This window comes from Suncus etruscus, chromosome 15 (assembly GCF_024139225.1).
Source record: "Suncus etruscus isolate mSunEtr1 chromosome 15, mSunEtr1.pri.cur, whole genome shotgun sequence".
Taxonomy (NCBI): domain Eukaryota; kingdom Metazoa; phylum Chordata; class Mammalia; order Eulipotyphla; family Soricidae; genus Suncus; species Suncus etruscus.
In genome coordinates this window covers 60,767,280-60,785,159 of record NC_064862.1, presented here as the reverse complement: position 1 = coordinate 60,785,159, position 17,880 = coordinate 60,767,280, and the positions used below count along the sequence as shown (strand labels likewise).

Below are 17,880 nucleotides of genomic sequence, written 5' to 3'. Positions count from 1 at the left end.
AAGGAATGGAGGGAAATGGGTCTGGGCCAGTTTGGCTGAAGTTTGGCTGGGGCGGGAGAAGGCAGGACCGCTTACTTCCTTCTCTCGTCTTCTGGATCTGCAAGGAGAAAGGGGGTGAACCAGGGATGGGCACAGAGGGTAGGAGACATCCCCTTGTCCCTGGGCACCCACCCTACCCCCCATACTCACCTGGCCCCCAGTCCCCCCCATGCAGTGACCCAACCCAGGCAGACAGCTCAGCGCCAGCCAGCGCAGCGCAGCGCAGCACACCCACTGGTGCCCAGCAGCAGGGCAGTGCCACCCTGTGGAAGCATGGGTGGCAGCAGTGGCTCTGAGTGGAGCCGCGAGCGCAGGTGACCCTGGGAATGGGGAGAGGGAACAGTGCAGCAGCAGCTGGGGGTGAGGGCGCGATACCTGTGACACGGTGAAAAGGTGGAGGAGGGGAAACAGGCTATCCTGTGGCCAGAGAGGACAGAGAGAGCCGTTACCCCGGAAAGGTGGGGCCACAGGGGCCAGAAGGGCACCCCCGCCTGAAAAGCGGGGCAGGCGCCTTCGCAGCGCAGGGGCAGCGCAGGGCAGGGGGCAGCGCAGGGCAGGGACGCCCTGTACCTTCCAGATAGTTCCGGGCAATGAACTTAAGGAGTTCGTCCAGCCCGATGACCGGCAAGGAGATCTTGAGAACCATGATCCATTGGTTCATGTCTAAGGCCCGGAGCTTGAAGATCATCTGGAAGGGGCAGGCAAAAGTGGTGAGGCCCCAGGTCCATCCCCACTTCTCACCACCTTCCTCAAGGGCTCTGGGGTGGCGGGTAGGGGTGCCCACAGGAGACTCACGGGCAGAGGGTCAACGTAGAGGATGAGGAAGTGGAGGGACATGGAAAGGCAGATGGAGCCCAGCAACCAGATGTTCACCCAGGGCGGCATCCTCAAGAGGGACTGGTTCTCAGACAGGCTGCGGGTGAGGGGTGGCTCAGCACAGGCACATGTCTGCATGTGTGGTGCACGTCTAGGTGCAGTTGTGCCGGTGTATTGTGCATGCACAGGCAGGTGCCATGTATAGGTGTTCTTGTGCGTGAGTAGGTGCATATGTGGGGTATACAACCTTGTACGCATGTAACTTGTTTGTGGGTGGGTTGTATGTTATGAGTGCGCACAGGTTCATGTGTGGGTGTTTATATGTGTGTCCTTGTATGTAGGTGTGCATTTGTATATGTAGATTATAGTTGTACCTGTGTGACTGTATGCACAGGTATACCTGTGCCTGAAGGGGGTCTGTATACATGCTTATATGTTGCCTTATTTATGTGCGCACATTTCTGTGCACTGCATGTGAATACACACATGTATCGGACAGTGTGGGTATATATGTGAGTACATGCATGTACTGTACTGTAGGTGTATATGCGTGTACACATATATTGTGTGGTGCACTGAAAAGCTGCAAAACTTGAAGGGCCAGGGGACCCAGATGCCAACTGGGGTGAGGTGCCCACCCAGGGATGCCAAAATGTAGTAACCCAGGACCACCTCCCTAGTGGCCCAGGAGAGAAAGATTAGCCAGAGGGAGGGGGAGTAGAAACAATATATCCTTTCGGAAGGAGGGTGAGAGAGAGAGGGGCCCCCCTCAATTGTCAAACATTTTTCTTTTTTTTTTTTTTTTTTTTGGATTTTGGGCCACACCCGACGGTGCTCAGGGGTTGCTCCTGGCTCCATGCTCAGAAATAGCTCCTGGCAGGCACAGGGGACCATATGGGACACCGGGATTCGAACCAACCACCTTTGGTCCTGGATCGGCTGCTTGCAAGGAAAACGCCGCTGTGCTATCTCTCCGGGCCCGTCAAACATTTTCCTTAAGTACCTGCCTGACCATTGTCAGTTCCAGGGGGCATGTCCAAGGGGCAAGTCCAGGTCCCATTACCCTTATACCAACAAATGTACATATGTGTATATATACATGTGCTGTGCCATGTGGGTATACATTGTGTGTTGTACTGTGTGGGTGTACACGTGAGCACAGATGTACTTGTGAGTGTTCACGCATGTATGTACATGTGTGTACCCGTGTGAACGTGTATGCACTGTGTGTACACGTATGTACTTTATGTGTGGGTATACATGTGTGTATGGGGCGTGCAGACTCACCTGTTGAGAGCGTTGCACATTTCAATGGTGACCAGCACTGACAAGGCCATTGTCATGGGCTCAGGGGCCTCAAAGATCTCACAGTCCAGCCCCTCGAATTCGGGGTTTTCCTCGTTGCACTGCATAAAGTGAGTCTGCAGGGGAAGGGAGAGGAAGTGGGTTCCCGAGGAAGCCTCTCTCACCTTGCTGCCTCCTCTTGCACTCCCTTGTCTCCTCCGCCCTCCCTACCAGCTGGCTGTAGGAGACGTGTGGTCCATCCTCCGCATACAAGAACCACCAGGCGGCTGCTCCCACCGTGGCTGCCCCCACGTAACCTGTGGGACACAAGGCAGGAGTTGGGAGTCAGGAGAGGGGGAGCCTCAGGGGGACCCGACCACGACAGAGCTGATGTCCAAAGAGGGTGAAGCCAAGGCTGAGAGGCCACTCTGCTCACCCCCAATGGCCATGTAGCGGAAGAAGAGCCAGCCACTGATGAGGGGCTCCTTTGGGCTGCGGGGGGGCCGGTCCATGATGTCCAGATCAGGTGGGTTGAAGCCCAGCGCTGTGGCCGGGAGCCCATCAGTCACCAGGTTCACCCACAGCAACTGCACAGGGATCAGGGCCTCAGGCAGCCCCAGGGCGGCCGTCAAGAAGATACTACAGGAAGGAGATGGTCATAGGCGGCTCACCACAGCACCCGCCCCACGCCCAGCCCCACTGTTGCTCACCACACCACCTCGCCCACGTTGGAGGAGATGAGGTAGCGGATGAACTGCTTCATGTTGTTGTAGATGGCGCGGCCCTCCTCCACGGCCGCCACGATGGTGGAGAAATTGTCGTCTGCCAGCACCATCTCTGAGGCCGTCTTGGCCACAGCAGTGCCCGAGCCCATGGCTATGCCAATCTCAGCCTTCTTCAGGGCAGGGGCGTCGTTCACACCATCACCTGTCTGGGGTGGGGAGACGGTGCTGGGACCTGGCCTTTCCACCCACCTTCCGCAACCACCCGCACGTCCCAGGCTACCCTTATAGCACCCCCGACTAGCCCCAGCCCTCACCATGGCCGTGATCTCATCAAAGGACTGCAGGAACTCCACGATCTTGGACTTGTGTGAGGGCTCCACTCGGGCAAAGCAGCAGGCGCGGCGGCAGGCGTCCCGCTGCTCCCCCAGGGGCAGGTCGTCAAACTCACGGCCAGTGTAGGCACGGTCTGTCACCTCCTCGTTCTCACTGAAGATGCCAATCCGCCTGCAGATGGCGATGGCTGTGCCCTTGTTATCCCCGGTGATCATGATCACCCGGATCCCGGCATCACGACACAGCTGGATGGAGCCAGTAACCTCCTTGCGGGGCGGGTCCAGCATGCCCACCACACCCACGAAGGTCAGGTCAGTCTGTGGAGGCAGCAGCAGGTACATGTAACAGGTAACATGGGGAGTTTCAGGAGCTGGGAATAGGGGTACAGGACACCCTGGGCCAGCACTCAAGGGATAAGGATCCCACACCATTCCAGAAGCAGAGGGGACCTTCCAGAACACCAGTAGAAGTTAGGGTGCTGTTTCTGGCTCTAAGGGGTCCTCTTACTTGCTTACAGTTCTGGGGAAATCCATGTTCCCTGTGGGGTGACATTCTCTGGGAGATGAGGGAACTTGGGGGCCATATGGGGTAACATGCTCTGGGAAATGGAAGGACATGGGTCTGTGTGGGGTGATGCCCTCTAGGAGGTAGGGAAACCTGTGTCCATGTGGGGTGACACTCTGGGAACCATGGGACCCCAAGTACAGTCCCCTTCTAGTAAGGAACAGGCACTGTATCCCTCCCTACTCCAGGACCTTCCACGCCCCCAAGTGAGCCCAGGGAGCAGATGATCACCCCGCCATGGCCTCCATTCCTCATAGCACTAGACAATCATGTGCTAGGCAGGGATGGACTGGATGTGTCAAGTCCTGAGGTCCAAATATAAGGGGCCAACAGGAGGCAGGAAGTGCCAGGGTGGCTGGGGGCTGCAGCTGCCCACCTCGTACTCCATGAACCGGGCAGAGTCATCCAGAATCAGCTCCTCCCGTTTCGGGGGTGTGTCCCGGGTGGCCAAGGCCAGGCAGCGCAGAGTGTCACGCCCAGTCCCCCACTCCTTGATCACAGACATGATCTTCTCCTTTGCGGGCCCAGTCATGGGTACGCGAGTGGTGCCGACTCTCACATAGTTGCAGCGATCAATGACCCCCTCGGGGGCACCCTGGAAGACCAGAGCAGCTATCAGAGAGCTCAGAGGGAGTCATAAGGGCTGGATGTGGGGGACAGAGGAGGATGCTGTGTTCTGACCTTGACAAACATCTTGTTGCCGACAGCGGCTCGGGAGGACTTGGCAGGAGAGCAGTAGACAGACATGGACTTCCGGTCCCTGGAGAACTCCAGGGTGAATTCCTTCTTCATTAGTTGGCGGATCACCTGCAGAAAGCAGAGGGCAGAACCTCAGACCCCTTCCTCCCAGCAGAGTCCACAGGCCAGAACAACCCAGTTCGGGCAATGAAACCTGGCTGAGGCTACAACCGCTGCTGCCACTGTCTGCCACTGTCCTGCATCCCAGAAAGCAAACCAAACAGTTTGCACCCAAGAGCTCCAGCTTTGAACCCAATACTGCATGGCTCCGGAGCCCTGTCGGGAGCAACCCCAAGCACACTGTGAGAAGTGACTCCCTCCCCCAAGGATAGCCAGGTGTCAGCCAACACTCTCCCCCAATAATTCATTCACATAATGAAGTACAGATGGTTGTCTGCATTTCTTTTTTTTTTTTTTTTTTTTTTTTTTTTTTTTTTTTTTTTTTTTTAGTTTTTGGGTCACACCCGGCAGTGCTCAGGGGTTCCTCCTGGCTGTCTGCTCAGAAATAGCCCCTGGCAGGCACGGGGGACCATATGGGACACCGGGATTCGAACCAACCACCTTTGGTCCTGGATTGGCTGCTTGCAAGCAAACGCCGCTGCGCTATCTCTCCGGGCCCGGTTGTCTGCATTTCAACTTGAGGTCTAAGCTCTTCCCTCTCCCTTATGGGGGGCTTTCATCTTTCTTCCCACTCTGTTAGAGAAGCTGACAATCTATCAAACACTTTCTCCCACCACATTCCCTAAATAAAACTTTCTTACTTCATAAAAACAAATATAGCACAGTGGGCCAGAGAGATAGTACAATGGTTAGAGCACTTGTCCAGTTCGATAACCAGCACTTCGTATAGTCCTACAGCCAGGAGTGATTCTTGAGCACAGAGTTTTGGGGTGTGGCCCCAAAACTAAATAGAGCATAGTAGAACCTGGTTGGTATGGAGGATCAGTGCTGAGGAAATTGTTTTCCCATTTGAAGCCCCAAATGGCATGTGGTACTAAGGATTGTAGCAGGGTTGGCCCTGTGCAAAGCAAGCACCTTATTAGCTATCCTATCTCTCTGGGCCTGTATTTCTCAAATTCTAAGTCAGGCCTGATACTAGACATAAGGGTATCAAGTGGGATAAAGGGGAGGAAAGGGAAAAAAATGTCTGCCATAGAGGCAGGCAGGGAAAAGAGGACACAGATGGAGGGAAGTGGACACTGAGTGCTCAGACACTGTACAACTAAAACTCAATCAAGAACAATGTTGTATCTCACAGTGATTAAATTTAAAAAAGGGTAACAGTGGAATCAGGCCACTGCACAATAGGATACTCAATAGGACTCTCAATAAGATGACCTCGAACAAGCTGGGACACAACACAGGAAGTCTCGTCAATTCCTCTAGGAGGTAGCAGTCTGAGCACCCAGAGAGATGCTATGGGAGTGAGTCTGGCCAACAACAGTGAAGCAGGGCATGGCTCAGTGGTCAGTACATGCCTCAGGCATGAGGTCCTAGATTTGATCTCTGGCATCGCCCAAGCAGAACAGAAAGGAAGCCTGTAGGAAGACCAAGCGAGGCTCTAGCCTCCTGGGTTTGCTGGGGTGAAGGGCCTTGGGAGGGTGCTCCCAGACTCACTGAGTTGCAGGCATTGGCTCTTTCCACCTTCGAGAGGCTCCTGACTTCAGTGTTGAAGACATTCATCTTCTCCACCAGGGTGGTGAGGGCTGTCTCGGTGGCCTCGCCCACCTTCTCATACACACCTTTGGCCTGAGGGACAAAGGAAAAAGGTGTCTGGGTGTCTGGAAGCCTCAGCTCTGCTTATACCCAGAGAGCCCCTCTAACTAGAAAAGTAGTCTTTAAGGGGGGGAGCAAGGAGTCAAACTCAGTAGGGCTCAAGAGCTACTCCTGGCTTGGTTTGGGGGGACCAGGTGAAGCTGGGGATCAAACCCAGATCTCCTCAGGAGGTGGCTCTGCACTCCCCCACCCCCAGTGGGAGTAAGAAGGTAGCAGCCAGTTCTTCCTCTGATGCTCCCAGCAGAAGGCTCAGAACATGGGGCCTCTCCCTCCCCAGGATACCTTCTTTGTGAGCTGTGGAGAAGATACCTGGACTCAGAGCCCATCAGAAACATCAAGGGACAGATTACCTCATTGAAGTCCAGGGAAGAGTCATTGCAGAGGGCACAGATGGTGGCCAGCTCCACCAGCCCGTCATACTGCCCTGCCCGGATGGGCTTATCATTCTTCATGCTGGCAGCAAGGGAGGAGGGCAGGTGGAGAGACAGGTAGAAAAGAACAGGGGGTGAGTGCAGAGAGCCTGGAGGAAGCAGGGAGGCAGGGAAGAAGAGGAGAAAAAGAGGAAGACCAGAGGAGGACCCTGAGAAGTGAGGAGAGACGGGGCAGTGCACTTACACCTCTCCTTCTGGAGCATATGTTGAACCAGTGATGGAAAACTCGTTCAGGACGCAGGTATCACCTTCCACTTTGTCAATGATAAACATCTGCAGGGGTGAAGGATGCAGGTGTCTGACTGGAAAGGTAGCTGTGCCAAGGCCCAGTACCAGTGTCCCTCTGTCCAGCCCTCCTCCACCTCCCTCTGGCCCTTCAACCCCCAACACCCTTATCCTCCTTCTCCCTAAATCAAAGGGAACCTGGCATGGGTTCATGGTGGACACAGGCCACATACTGCAAAAAATAAGAAAATAGAAATTTTTTAAATGAAAAAAAAAATGAAAATAGGGGCCAGAGTGGTGGTGCAAGTGGTAGGGTTTTTGCCTTGCATGTGATAACCTAGGATGGACCGCAGTTCCATCCCCCGGCATCTCATATGGTCCCCTGAGCCAGGAGCAATTTCTGTGTGCATAGCCAGGAGTAATCCCTAAGCATCAATGGGTGTGGCCCAAAAGCAAAAAGAAAGAAAATAGAAGAAAGTGGTCACTCTGGACCAGGACTAGGTGCTGAGAAAAGAGAAAATGACATTTGTTATACCCTATCAGTGACAGTATTTTAAACCACTGTGCCTAAAAGGGGTAAAAAAAAATCAGGAGTAAAGAAAAAGCACCTGTTACATAGAGGTAATGTTACATGTGAGGGTGAGGGGGAAACAGGTGACATTGGTGGAAGAACTAGGAAACTGGTGAAGGTTTTGGTGTTGGAGCATTTTGTACCCGAAACTCAGTCATAATAGTTTTTATAATTGGTGGTGATTCAATAAAAATAAAAACAAAGAATAATAAAAAATAAAGCAATGGCATTTTTTAGTTTGTCTTATGTTTTGAGCCAAATCTGGTGATGTTTAGGGCTTACTCCTGGCTCTGCACTCAGGGATCACTTCTGGAAGGACCATATGGGGTGCTAGAGACTGAACCCAGGTCAGCTATGTGCAAAGGCTTGGGGGGGGGGGCAGAGTGATAGTACAGTGGGTAAGTTGTTTTCTTGCACACAACTGAAAAGTTTTCTGGAAACCCAGAAGTTTCAGTTAGGACATGCTTTTCTACAGAACTCACAGAATTCTTAGTAAGGGCCAACACCCTTTTCCTGAGGTTCATGAGCCCGCTCCTCAAGGGACAGGGGACAGCAAACTTATTAGCAAAAATATTTCACATCTCTGAACTTAGTCCCTCCCTGGATGAAGAATTTCTTTTCCTTTTCTTCCTACTTTTCACTAAATCTTTCTATTTCCAACTCTAAAAATAAAAAGAATTTAACACCTTAGTTTTCTTTTTTTTGTTTATTTCTTTTTTCGGGCCACACCCATTTGATGCTCAGGGGTTACTCCTGGCTAAGTGCTCAGAAATTGCCCCTGGCTTGGGGGGACCATATGGGACGCCAGGGGATTGAACCTTGGTCTTTCCTTGGCTAGCGCTTGCAAGGCAGACACCTAACCTCTAGCACCACCTCGCTGGCCCCAACACCTTAGTTTTCTTTTTTTTTTTTTTGTTTTTGTTTTTGTTTTTGGGCCACACTCGGTAACACTCAGGGGTTACTCCTGGCTATGTGCTCAGAAGTTGCTCCTGGCTTGGGGGACCATATGGAACACCGGGGGATCGAACCTCGGTCCATCCAAGGCTAGTGCAGGCAAGGCAGGCACCTTACCTTTAGTGCCACCGCCCGGCCCCAACACCTTAGTTTTCTAATTGGCATGTTGAAATTGCTTTTGATTATGGCTGCAGGCAACAAATTGGCTGCAATAAAGGCCCAGGTTCTAATTCCCAGAACCATGGCCTGGCCACTGATGGTCCCATCATGACCTGGGTCTCAGAACTTAGTGCCAGAGACTTCAACTAGTCAGTGGTTCCACCACCAGAAAAACTTGTTTCTTTTGAGGCCAGAGAAATAGTACAGTGGATAGGGTATTTGCCTTGCATGCAGTCGTCCCATATGTCCCCCGAGCCTGACAGAAGTAATTTCTGAGTACTGAGCCAGGAGTCACCTGGTAAGGCCCCAAACCAAAACCAAAAATACCAAAAAACTTGTCTTTTTTTTCTTTAAATAGTTTGTGGGGGAGTTGTCTAAGGAGAGGGGTATTTAGATCACACTTAGCAGTGCTGGGAGATTGGTCTTAGGGGTGACTAGAGGGCAGTGCTAGGACTATTGCATAATACCAGGGATCATGTCTTGACTGCATATAAGGCAAACACCCTCCCTGCTGTACTATAGCCCTAGACTCACTCAATGTATTTTTATTTATCTATTTTTTAATTTTTTTTTTTTTGGTTTTGGGCCACACCTGGTGATGCTCAGGGGTTCCTCCTGGCTACGTGCTCAGAAATCACCCCTGGCTTGGGGGACCATACGGAATTTGGGGGGATCGAACTGTGGTCTGTCCTAGGTTAGTGCGGTGCAAGGCAGACACCCTACTGGTTGTGCTCCACTCTAGCCCCTTTTCAGCATTTTTTTTTTTGTTTTGTTTTTTTGGGTCACACCCGGCGGTGTTCAGGGGTTACTCCTGGCTGTCTGCTCAGAAATAGCTCCTGGCAGGCACGGGGGACCATATGGGACACCGGGATTCGAACCAACCACCTTTGGTCCTGGATCGGCTGCTTGCAAGGCAAATGCTGCTGTGCTATCTCTCCGGGCCCTTTTCAGCATATTTTTAAAGAAATGTTTTATGTACTTTATGCTATACATTTAAAATACTATGGTGGGATCTGGAGATATAGCACAGTGGTAGAATGTTTACCTTGCATGCAGCAGACCCGGGATGGGCCCGGGTTCGATTCCTGGCATCCCATATGGTTCCCTAGCCTGCCAGGAGTGATTTTTGAGCGCAGAGCCAGGAGTACCTCCTGAGTTTTGCTGTGTGTGGCCCAGAAACCACACCAAAAAAAAAAAAAAAGTACTAGGGCCAGAGAAATAGCACAGCATTATGGAGTTTGCCTTGCACGCAGCCAATCCTGGAGGGATGGTGGTTCAAATCCCAGCTTCCCATATGGTCCCCGGAGCCTGCCAAGAGTGATTTTTGTTTGTTTGTTTGTTTGTTTGTTTTTGGGTCACACCCAGCAGCGCTCAAGGGTTACTCTTGGCTCTACACTCAGAAATCGCTCCTGGCAAGAGGAGCGATTTTTGAGAGCAGAGCCAGAAGTAAATCCCTGAGCCCCAAAATAAATAAACAAATAAATTAATTAAATAAAATACTAAGCTGGGAGGGCTAGAGAGAGCACTGTGGAAAGGGCTCTTGCCTTCCATGCAGTCAGGGTTCTATCCTTGGTGCCCCATATGGTTTCCTTAAGCCCTGTCAGGAGTGATCCCTGAGCACAGGGCCAGTCCTAAGCACTGCCAGGTGTGAACCCAAAACAAAAATAATAAAATAATAAAACACTATACCAGGGTTAGAGAGTTAGTACAGCAAGTTGGGTACTTGTCTTATAAATTGTCAACCTGGGCTTAATCCCCAGAACCCATATGGTGTCCTGATCCTCACCAGGAGTGATGCCTTAGTGCAGTCAGAATTAAGTCCTGAGCACTTCTGGGTGTGCCCCACAGAAAAAAAGTAAAAAGAAAAGAAAAGACTATGCTGAGTAGAGTCCCAGCAGTCAGTGTATTATTGGTAGACCTGGATTAACAGATGCTGTAGGAGGGGCCAGAGCTATAGTACATGAGGAGGATGCTTGCCTTGCATGCAGCCAATTGGGGTTTGATCACTGGCATCCCTTATGATCCCCTGAGCCCACCAGGAGTGATTCCTGAGTGCAGAGCCAGGAGTAATCACTGAGCATCACCAAGTGTGGCCAATAAACAAGAAAAAAAAGAAAAAAGAAAAATACTCTGGAGGGGGGCTAGAAAAATAGTAGAGGGTGGGGCCTTTGCCTTGCATGCAACAGATCTGAGTTCAATCCCTGGTACCCCATGGGCTCCTCTGAGCCCAAAAAGAGTGATCCTTGAACACAGAGCCAGGATCCCTGAGCACTGCTAGGGGTGCATCCCCCCGAAACTGTGGGGGGAGTGAATGTGGCAGGCACCATCCTACCATGGCATGCATGGCAGGCTCAGCTCACACATGGGGTTTCCATTCCTTGACCTAGTCACTGACAACTGTTCTTTCGCACACCTCCCTCTCACATGGTCAGGATGGCACCCTCCCAGGCCCAAGTAAGGTGCTGCCACCCATCAACGAGGCTCCCTCACCTTGCACACAGACATCTGGTTGGTGGTGAGGGTGCCGGTCTTGTCAGAGCAGATGACTGAGGTGCAGCCCAGAGTCTCCACTGATGGCAAGCTCCTGACAATGGCGTTCTTCTTTGCCATGCGGCGGGTGCCCAAGGCCAGGCAGGTGGTGATGACGGCAGGGAGTCCTATGTGGGGGGAGAGTGTGAGTTCAATGAGGCTGAACCATGGCTCTTCATGAGGCAGATTATTCTCCTTGCATGACGCTTGCTGCCTCCTTGGAAAGGGGCCTGTGCAGATGAGTCAAGCTAGGGGAGCAGGCCAAGAAGTTACCTTTCAAAATAGCAGCTGGAGGGACCCTACCTTCTGCAATAGAAGCTGGGGGTGGGGGATCCTACCTTCCAGAATAGCAGGTAGGGGATCCTATCTTTTGGAATTAAGGCTAGGGTGGCCTACATTCTGGAATAAAGATTGGGTGGGGCCTACCTTCCAGAATTGAGGCCAAGAGGCTCTGTCTTCTGCAATAGTGACAATGGAGGTGGGGGCTATCATCTGGAATAAGTTGGGGGTTCTATATTCCAAAATCAAAGCCAAGGGGGCAGCCTAGCTTCTAGAATTGCAGCCAAGGGGCCCTATCTTCTAGAATCAAAGTCAGGAGGGCCCTACCTTCCGGAATTGCGGCCACAGCCAAGGCCACAGCGATCTTAAAGTAGTAAATGGCGCCTCGGAACCAGGAGCCCCCATGGACGGGGTCGTTAAAGTGGCCGATGTTGATAAGCCAGACAGCCACGCAGATGAGGGAGATGACCTTGGACAGCTGCTCGCCAAACTCATCCAGTTTCTGCTGCAGAGGGGTCTTATCCTGCTCCGTGGCAGCCATTTGGTCACGGATCTTGCCAATCTCAGTGCTCACACCGGTGGTAGCCACAATGCCCAAGGCCTTGCCAGCTGCAATGTTGGTGCCCTGGACCGAGCAAAGGAGAAAGAGACCCATTGAGAGGCCACTCTCATGTGGGCTGCAACGCTAGTCTCCCACCTCACTGTGTGTGCCAGTGTGCAGAGCTGGATCTGTGGCATGCTTTTCCTGTGGCTCACCGAGAAGAGCATGTTCTTCTTGTCCTGGTTGACAGCCCGGGGGTCTGGTACTGGGTCCGTGTGCTTGATGACAGAGACTGACTCACCTGTGGGGAGTGGGTCCATCATGTTTAGGTGACTCCACGCCCTTTGCTTCCCAGCCCCAAACCCTCTCTGTAGGAGTCTAAGCTTTGGAAACTTTCAGAAACTTCTACTTGAGGTCTTATGTACTTGGGTAAACAGACCTAGAACCCCACCCCCCAGGCTCAGCCCGACAAGCTGCCTTGGTTGGTTCCATCTAGGCTCTAGCACCACGGAACAGGCTTGCTTGTCAGAGATTGATCCCGGCCTTCCTACTTCTGTCAAATAGCCATCGAGAGCCCCCATCCTGCAACCTCGTCTTCCTTACTGGATGGAGCTGGGGATCCACTGCCCCTCCCCAGCTGTGTTCTTCAGGTGACCAGACCCTCACTTTCTTCAAAAATCTCCAGTTCCTCACTAAGGGACCTTCAAGGAGACACGACTGCATGACCCTGTGTCAGGGGTAGGATGATGACTTGTGGTTGTCAAAATCATACTTCTCCCTTGATTTCTGCCAGCTGTCCCCTACCCCACACACCAACCTCATGAGCCCACTGAACTGGGGCTCCACCCTGAGTCTACCAAGCACCTCTCCTCGGGTCACCATCATCCCCCCAGGCCACAGACCTGTCAGGATGGACTGGTCCACGCGGAGGGTGGTGGACTTGATGGAGAGAATCCGGATATCGGCGGGGACTTTGTCACCCACTGTGGAGAGAATAGCAGGGAGTGTCAAATGAGGACAGCATTTTCCTTCCAGGGGAGCAGACCATCTCAGTCTCCTTGGTTCTAAAGGAAACTGATAGGAGAAGCCCCAGAGAAAAATCTCCCTCTAGGTGGTTTTGGATTTAGCTCATGGGCTACTCCTGTCTCTGTGCTCAAGAGTCACTCTTGGTGGTGTTTAAGGGATGATAAGGGATAGTGGGGATCGAACCCATATTGGCTGTGTGCAAGACAAAGCCCTCCCTGCTGTAGCAATGCTCCAGCCTGTCAGCTGTGTTCAAACAGATTCCTTGGTTGGATGCTTTTCTGTCCTGAGAGCTGGGAGCCCCTGGTACATAGCATCTGCTCAACTGACTAAGGCTGACTGACGGACTGACCAACAAGGAGACCATCACTGGGCGAGGAAGTGGGATGGGCTGATGTGGGAGAGGAGGCAGTTGGCATAAGCCAGAAGGGGGGAGTGGTCACCCAAGAGTTCAAGAGAAGAGTGTAAGAGGCAGCCTCCAGGAAGACATGGAGAAATGGCAGGCACAGTTGTGGGTTGCACACCTGAGGGGAGCAGAGGTCATTGGGATTGGCGGGCAGTTGGGCTGGTGGGTGGGGAGGAGTGTTGCAGATCCCAGACTGAGAACTAAGAAGGGGTTTGGGGAAATGACCTGAGGGTCAAAGACTGCAGAGGCTGAAACCATGGCTGGTCCTGGTCCCAGGGTGGAGCAGGATTAGAGACACTCAAGGTCTTAGTGCAAGACTGGGTCAGCCTGTGACAGGCCCTGGGGTCCCCGGCCAGCCCTTTCTGCCTGTCCCCAGCGCCCCAGGTGGTGACTTGGTGTCTGGTGGAGAGAATCAGCTAGAGAGGTTTGTTCGCCTGTGCCAGGGCTTGAGATGTGGGAAGGCCTGCGCAGGGCAAATATAAAACCGCTGAAGGGCGCAGAATCCCAGTCACCCTAGCCGCGCGGCATTAGGTGTCCCTCGCTGGGAGGCGGGGCCCTCCTTGAACTCCCCCCATGGTCCCGTGCTCTCTGCTCGGCCGAGTTTCCCTTACAAGGCCGGGGGCACCAATCTTCGGCCCCCCTCCTCCCTTCCCCCTCACTCTTTCCCCTTTGAGGCCCCAAGGGCACTGGGAGGTGAAGATTTAAAGCTGACCAAGCTGGTTGAGGGGGGAGTGTGGCCGCCTGGAAGGGGTGGGACCGGGTCATTGGCAGGGACTGCCATCCACCTGTCGCAAGCGCGCTGAGAGGAGGGGTGCAGGGGTCTGCCTGGGCCTTGGGGACAGGACTGGCTGTTCCTGCTGACACTCTGACTAGGAGAGGGTGCCAGGGCCACAGTGCCCTGAGGTGACCCCTGGAGGAGTCTGGGAAGGAAAAGCAGGAACTGGGGACTCCAAACACCAATTCCCTCCTAGACACCAGACTCAGGCTCGGCTACTGACATCCCACAGTGCAGGTATCTCCACTTAGGCTCCCACCAGCCCATCACTCACCAGCCACCTCCACGATGTCCCCGGGGACAATGTCTCGTGCCTTGATCCTTTGCACGGACTTGCGGTCAGCCCGGTATACCTTCCCCATCTCGGGCTCATACTCTTTCAGGGCCTCGATGGCGTTCTCCGCGTTCCGCTCCTGGCAGGGAGGGAAGGTCAGCGGAGGGAGCAGAAAGGGGCTTATTGGAAAGAATTGGGGGGCTGCAGAGATGAAGGAGCAGGGTAAGGGTCCTAGAGGAAGTTAGGAGGACAGCATGAGGGGGTGATGCTTGGCATCCTGGCATGTGGAGACGCAAAGTCCTCCAAAAAGGAATGTTGGGGCCAGGCAGGGAAGGAGAATCGATGCCAGTCTGAAAACAGGCAGGCCCAGTGGGAGGAAGGAAAAAGACAGGAGACATACAGACATGGGTATGCTCCACAGTATCCCCAATTGGAGCCTCCAGAGGACTAGGGAGAAACTGAGTCTCCAGAGATGAGGTAATTTGCCCAGAGGTGCAAAGCCTTGGGAGACAGTGGGGACACCAGTTTCCCTCCCTCTGTCATCTTCCAAACAGCCACATGGGGGAGAAGGCAAGTCCCAGAGGGTGGAGGGGTTAGAGACCAGGGTGACCCGGGCTCACCTGCCAAACCCCCACAATGGCGTTGGCGATGAGAATCAAAAGGATGACGAAGGGCTCCACGAAGGCAGTGATGGTTTCCTCACCTTCCTCAAACCAGGCCAGCACCTGGGCCAGGGAAGGAGCACTTGGGCACCCAGGGCCAAAGAGGGGGCACAGGGATCAGGTGCTGCCTGTCAGCACGTAGTGGGGGACCACACATTCAGGCAGCGAGCCTTTTCTTACCCCAAGGGGAATGGGGTGCAAAACCATGGCTGGACTCAGCTGGAAAGACTATCAGGGTCCCTGACTGGCCACTCAGATAGGGGCCATCATGGGCACGGCCACACCGTTCCCATAGTGGCCACCCTGCGAGCCCCGTGGTCTCAGCAGGCGCTGGGTCCCCCACACCCTCCCCCACTGTTCAGGCTCCAGTTTCAAGAGGGAGCCAGCAGGGTGGGGGGATAGGGTTACGGGGCCTCTTGTCCACACCCCACCCCAGCTGTCGCCACAGCCAGGCAACAGCCGCAGACAAATGTCAAGGAGCAAACTGGGAAGGCTGCGAGGAAGACCTTGCCAACGATGCTCTGCTCGAAGTTGGGGTTGGGGTCCCCTCTCAGGACAATAGAGCCACCTCTCACCTTCTTACAGGACCAAGAAGGGAATGAAACCCACCAAGATCAGGGTGGACACTGTTGACAGCCCCCAGGAAATGCCTTAATAAAGAGGGGTGCTGAGGTGCAACCCTGAGGCTGGGCGAGGAGAGGGGAAGGTCCTCCAAGTGGGTAGGGGGAGGGGGTCCCCAGAGCCCAGATGGAGGTGGATGGGACGAGATCGTCCGCGGAGGGCTCTGGGCCCACCTGCAGCTCTTTCCCGCCTCTCCGAGGGAGTGTTTGCCCCGACCAATCAGCCACGGGGAGGCGGGGCAGTCGTGCGAGGCTGCCCGGGGATTGGTGGGGTGCGCGCCCCACTCTGATCCCTGAAGTTGTGGGGGCGGCTCAGCCTGTGTTTTGGCTGAGAACACCCTGAAAGCTTAAAATAAAATCTGCCTGCAGGGTGTGGAGGAGGCCGGAGTCAGCGAGCCCCTCCCTCTGCCCCTCCCTCGGTTCTGCATCCTAGAATAGGGACCCCATGATTCCCTGAAACCGACTCTGGGGATCCCCGCACCCCTGCCCGCCGCCAGCTGCCCCCTCGCACTTACAAAGGAAATGCAGGCGGCCAAGAGAAGGATGCGGACCAGCAGGTCTTCAAACTGCTCCACCACCAACTCCCACAGGGACTTCCCTGCGGAATAGGCAGCCGGCCCAGTTAAGGTCCAGAAGCGGGTTCTGGGGTCCCTGGGCCAGGCCTGAGGTGACAGGCAAGCCACAGGGCTTAGAGATCGTCTGAGTTCAGAGTCCCCAGGGGTGTGTAGGCAGGTGTCTCAGGGAAGGGGACCTTGGAAGTGTCTGGCCCGGCCACCCAATTCTAGGGAGGCCTTGTGGGAGTATTCGGGGAGAAGGGCGCAGGGCACACAGGTCAGCGATTTGGGGGAACTTACCTTCCTCTGCGGGCAGCTCTACCCAAGGAAAAAAGAAGGAAAGAACATGTTTATTTGGGTTCTCCCCAGCTCCCCACCCCAAAACTCTGCAGTGAAGGCCTGAAAGGGCATGAGAGGGTCACCAAGGTCATCCACGAAACCTGCCCCCAACTGGGTCTCATGGGCCCTGCTCTTTCGGGGCCCTTTTCCCATCACAGTTCTGGGGTGTTGGCCCTGCTCTGGGACCCCATACCTGCACGGGGACCCTGTCGGGGGGGGTGTCTCTCCCCTCATATACACTCACCATTGGGGCCATATTTCTCCAGATGCCGCTTTACTTGGTCCGGGGTGAGGCCTGTGGTCTCACTCACCCCGAAATAGGCCAAACATTCCTCTGTGGATTTGGAGTGTGCCGCCTCCATGGCGCGCCCTTTCTGGGGGCCCGGTGGGGTGCGTTCCTTGGGGGCTTCCGCTCGTGGGCGTCTTCCTCAGTTGCCCACCTGCCTGTTGGAGTGTCTCCCTTTTTCTCTCCTACCCCCAAGTTTTTTCTTCCTGTCAGGGAGCTCTGACCCCGTCCCACTTGCAGCAGCCGCCACCCCCGCAGCCCCCAGCTGGTCCTTATGAGAGAGCAGTGGGGGCTGGCTCCCCCCTCAGCCGGGTTGGGGATTGGCTGGCTGAGACTCTGGCAGGAGGGGTCAGGAGAGACAATTCTGCTGACAGAGGGGAACAGTGGGGCAGCAGCCTGAGGTGTCACTCATGAGGGAAGCAAAGGTGGCCCCGTCCCCAGCCCCGTGGGGGGAGAACCTCCACTTTTGGCCTTCTGCTGACACCTCCCCTGTGCCTCGACTTCCCTTCTCAGTCAATCCCATGCCTGCCTCCCCCAGACCACCCTGGCAGGTCTCACATCCTGGCACCAGCCTGTTGCCTGGGCAGGTCCTTCCTAATTTACTTTGATGAAAAGGCCTCAGGATTACTCCATTATCTGGGGAACCCGAGGGGGGATGGCATCCTTTGGGGGGCAGAGGAAGTGGCCCCAGAAGGCTGAGGGAAGCAGGGAGGAGCAAGGGTCAAGGGGACAGGCTAAGCTGGTAACCTTAGCCGGGGAGGGGCTACTGCTGCATCAACAAGGGCTTTAGTGTCCAGGCGCTGTCGCGGCCACTGGTGCCAATACAGCCTGTCCCCCCCACTCCAACTCCACATCCAGGTATGGGGTCGTTAGCACCCCTATTCCTAGCAGGGTACCCACTCCCACCCCCCAAAATGGAATACTCAGGTAGTGGCATAACCCAGAGGCTGCAGAACATGCTGCTGGAGCACAGGGAA

The 17,880-nt window shown here is 54.3% G+C and overlaps 1 protein-coding gene across 1 annotated transcript; it reads right to left on the bottom strand.

Annotated features, from left to right (window-relative positions):
• Window positions 1–71: 71 nt before the first annotated feature.
• Window positions 72–16,979, bottom strand: ATP2A1 (ATPase sarcoplasmic/endoplasmic reticulum Ca2+ transporting 1). The gene is made up of 22 exons (XM_049787798.1): window positions 16,862–16,979; window positions 16,579–16,596; window positions 16,240–16,322; window positions 15,063–15,167; window positions 14,443–14,581; window positions 12,867–12,947; window positions 12,180–12,265; window positions 11,751–12,048; window positions 11,106–11,272; window positions 6,891–6,979; window positions 6,626–6,728; window positions 6,117–6,248; window positions 4,443–4,568; window positions 4,138–4,356; window positions 3,179–3,514; window positions 2,850–3,070; window positions 2,576–2,778; window positions 2,371–2,456; window positions 2,143–2,276; window positions 835–952; window positions 610–727; window positions 72–97 (listed from the first exon to the last, which is right to left on the bottom strand). The coding sequence occupies exons 1-22, from the start codon at window positions 16,977–16,979 to the stop codon at window positions 72–74; spliced, it is 3,006 nt and encodes a 1,001-aa protein (XP_049643755.1).
• Between the last annotated feature and the right edge of the window lie 901 nt (window positions 16,980–17,880).

Bases quoted from the DNA above. Each gene is read 5' to 3' on its own strand.
- ATP2A1 (XM_049787798.1), bottom strand. From the start codon at position 16,979: ATGGAGGCGGCACACTCCAAATCCACAGAGGAATGTTTGGCCTATTTC. The intron at 11,273-11,750 runs GTAGGGCCCTCC...CCCCCCACATAG, and splicing joins TGTGGCCGCAATTCCGGAAG to GACTCCCTGCCGTCATCACC. The intron at 98-609 runs GTACAGGGCGTC...TTCTCCTTGCAG, and splicing joins TGCCCGGAACTATCTGGAAG to ATCCAGAAGACGAGAGAAGG.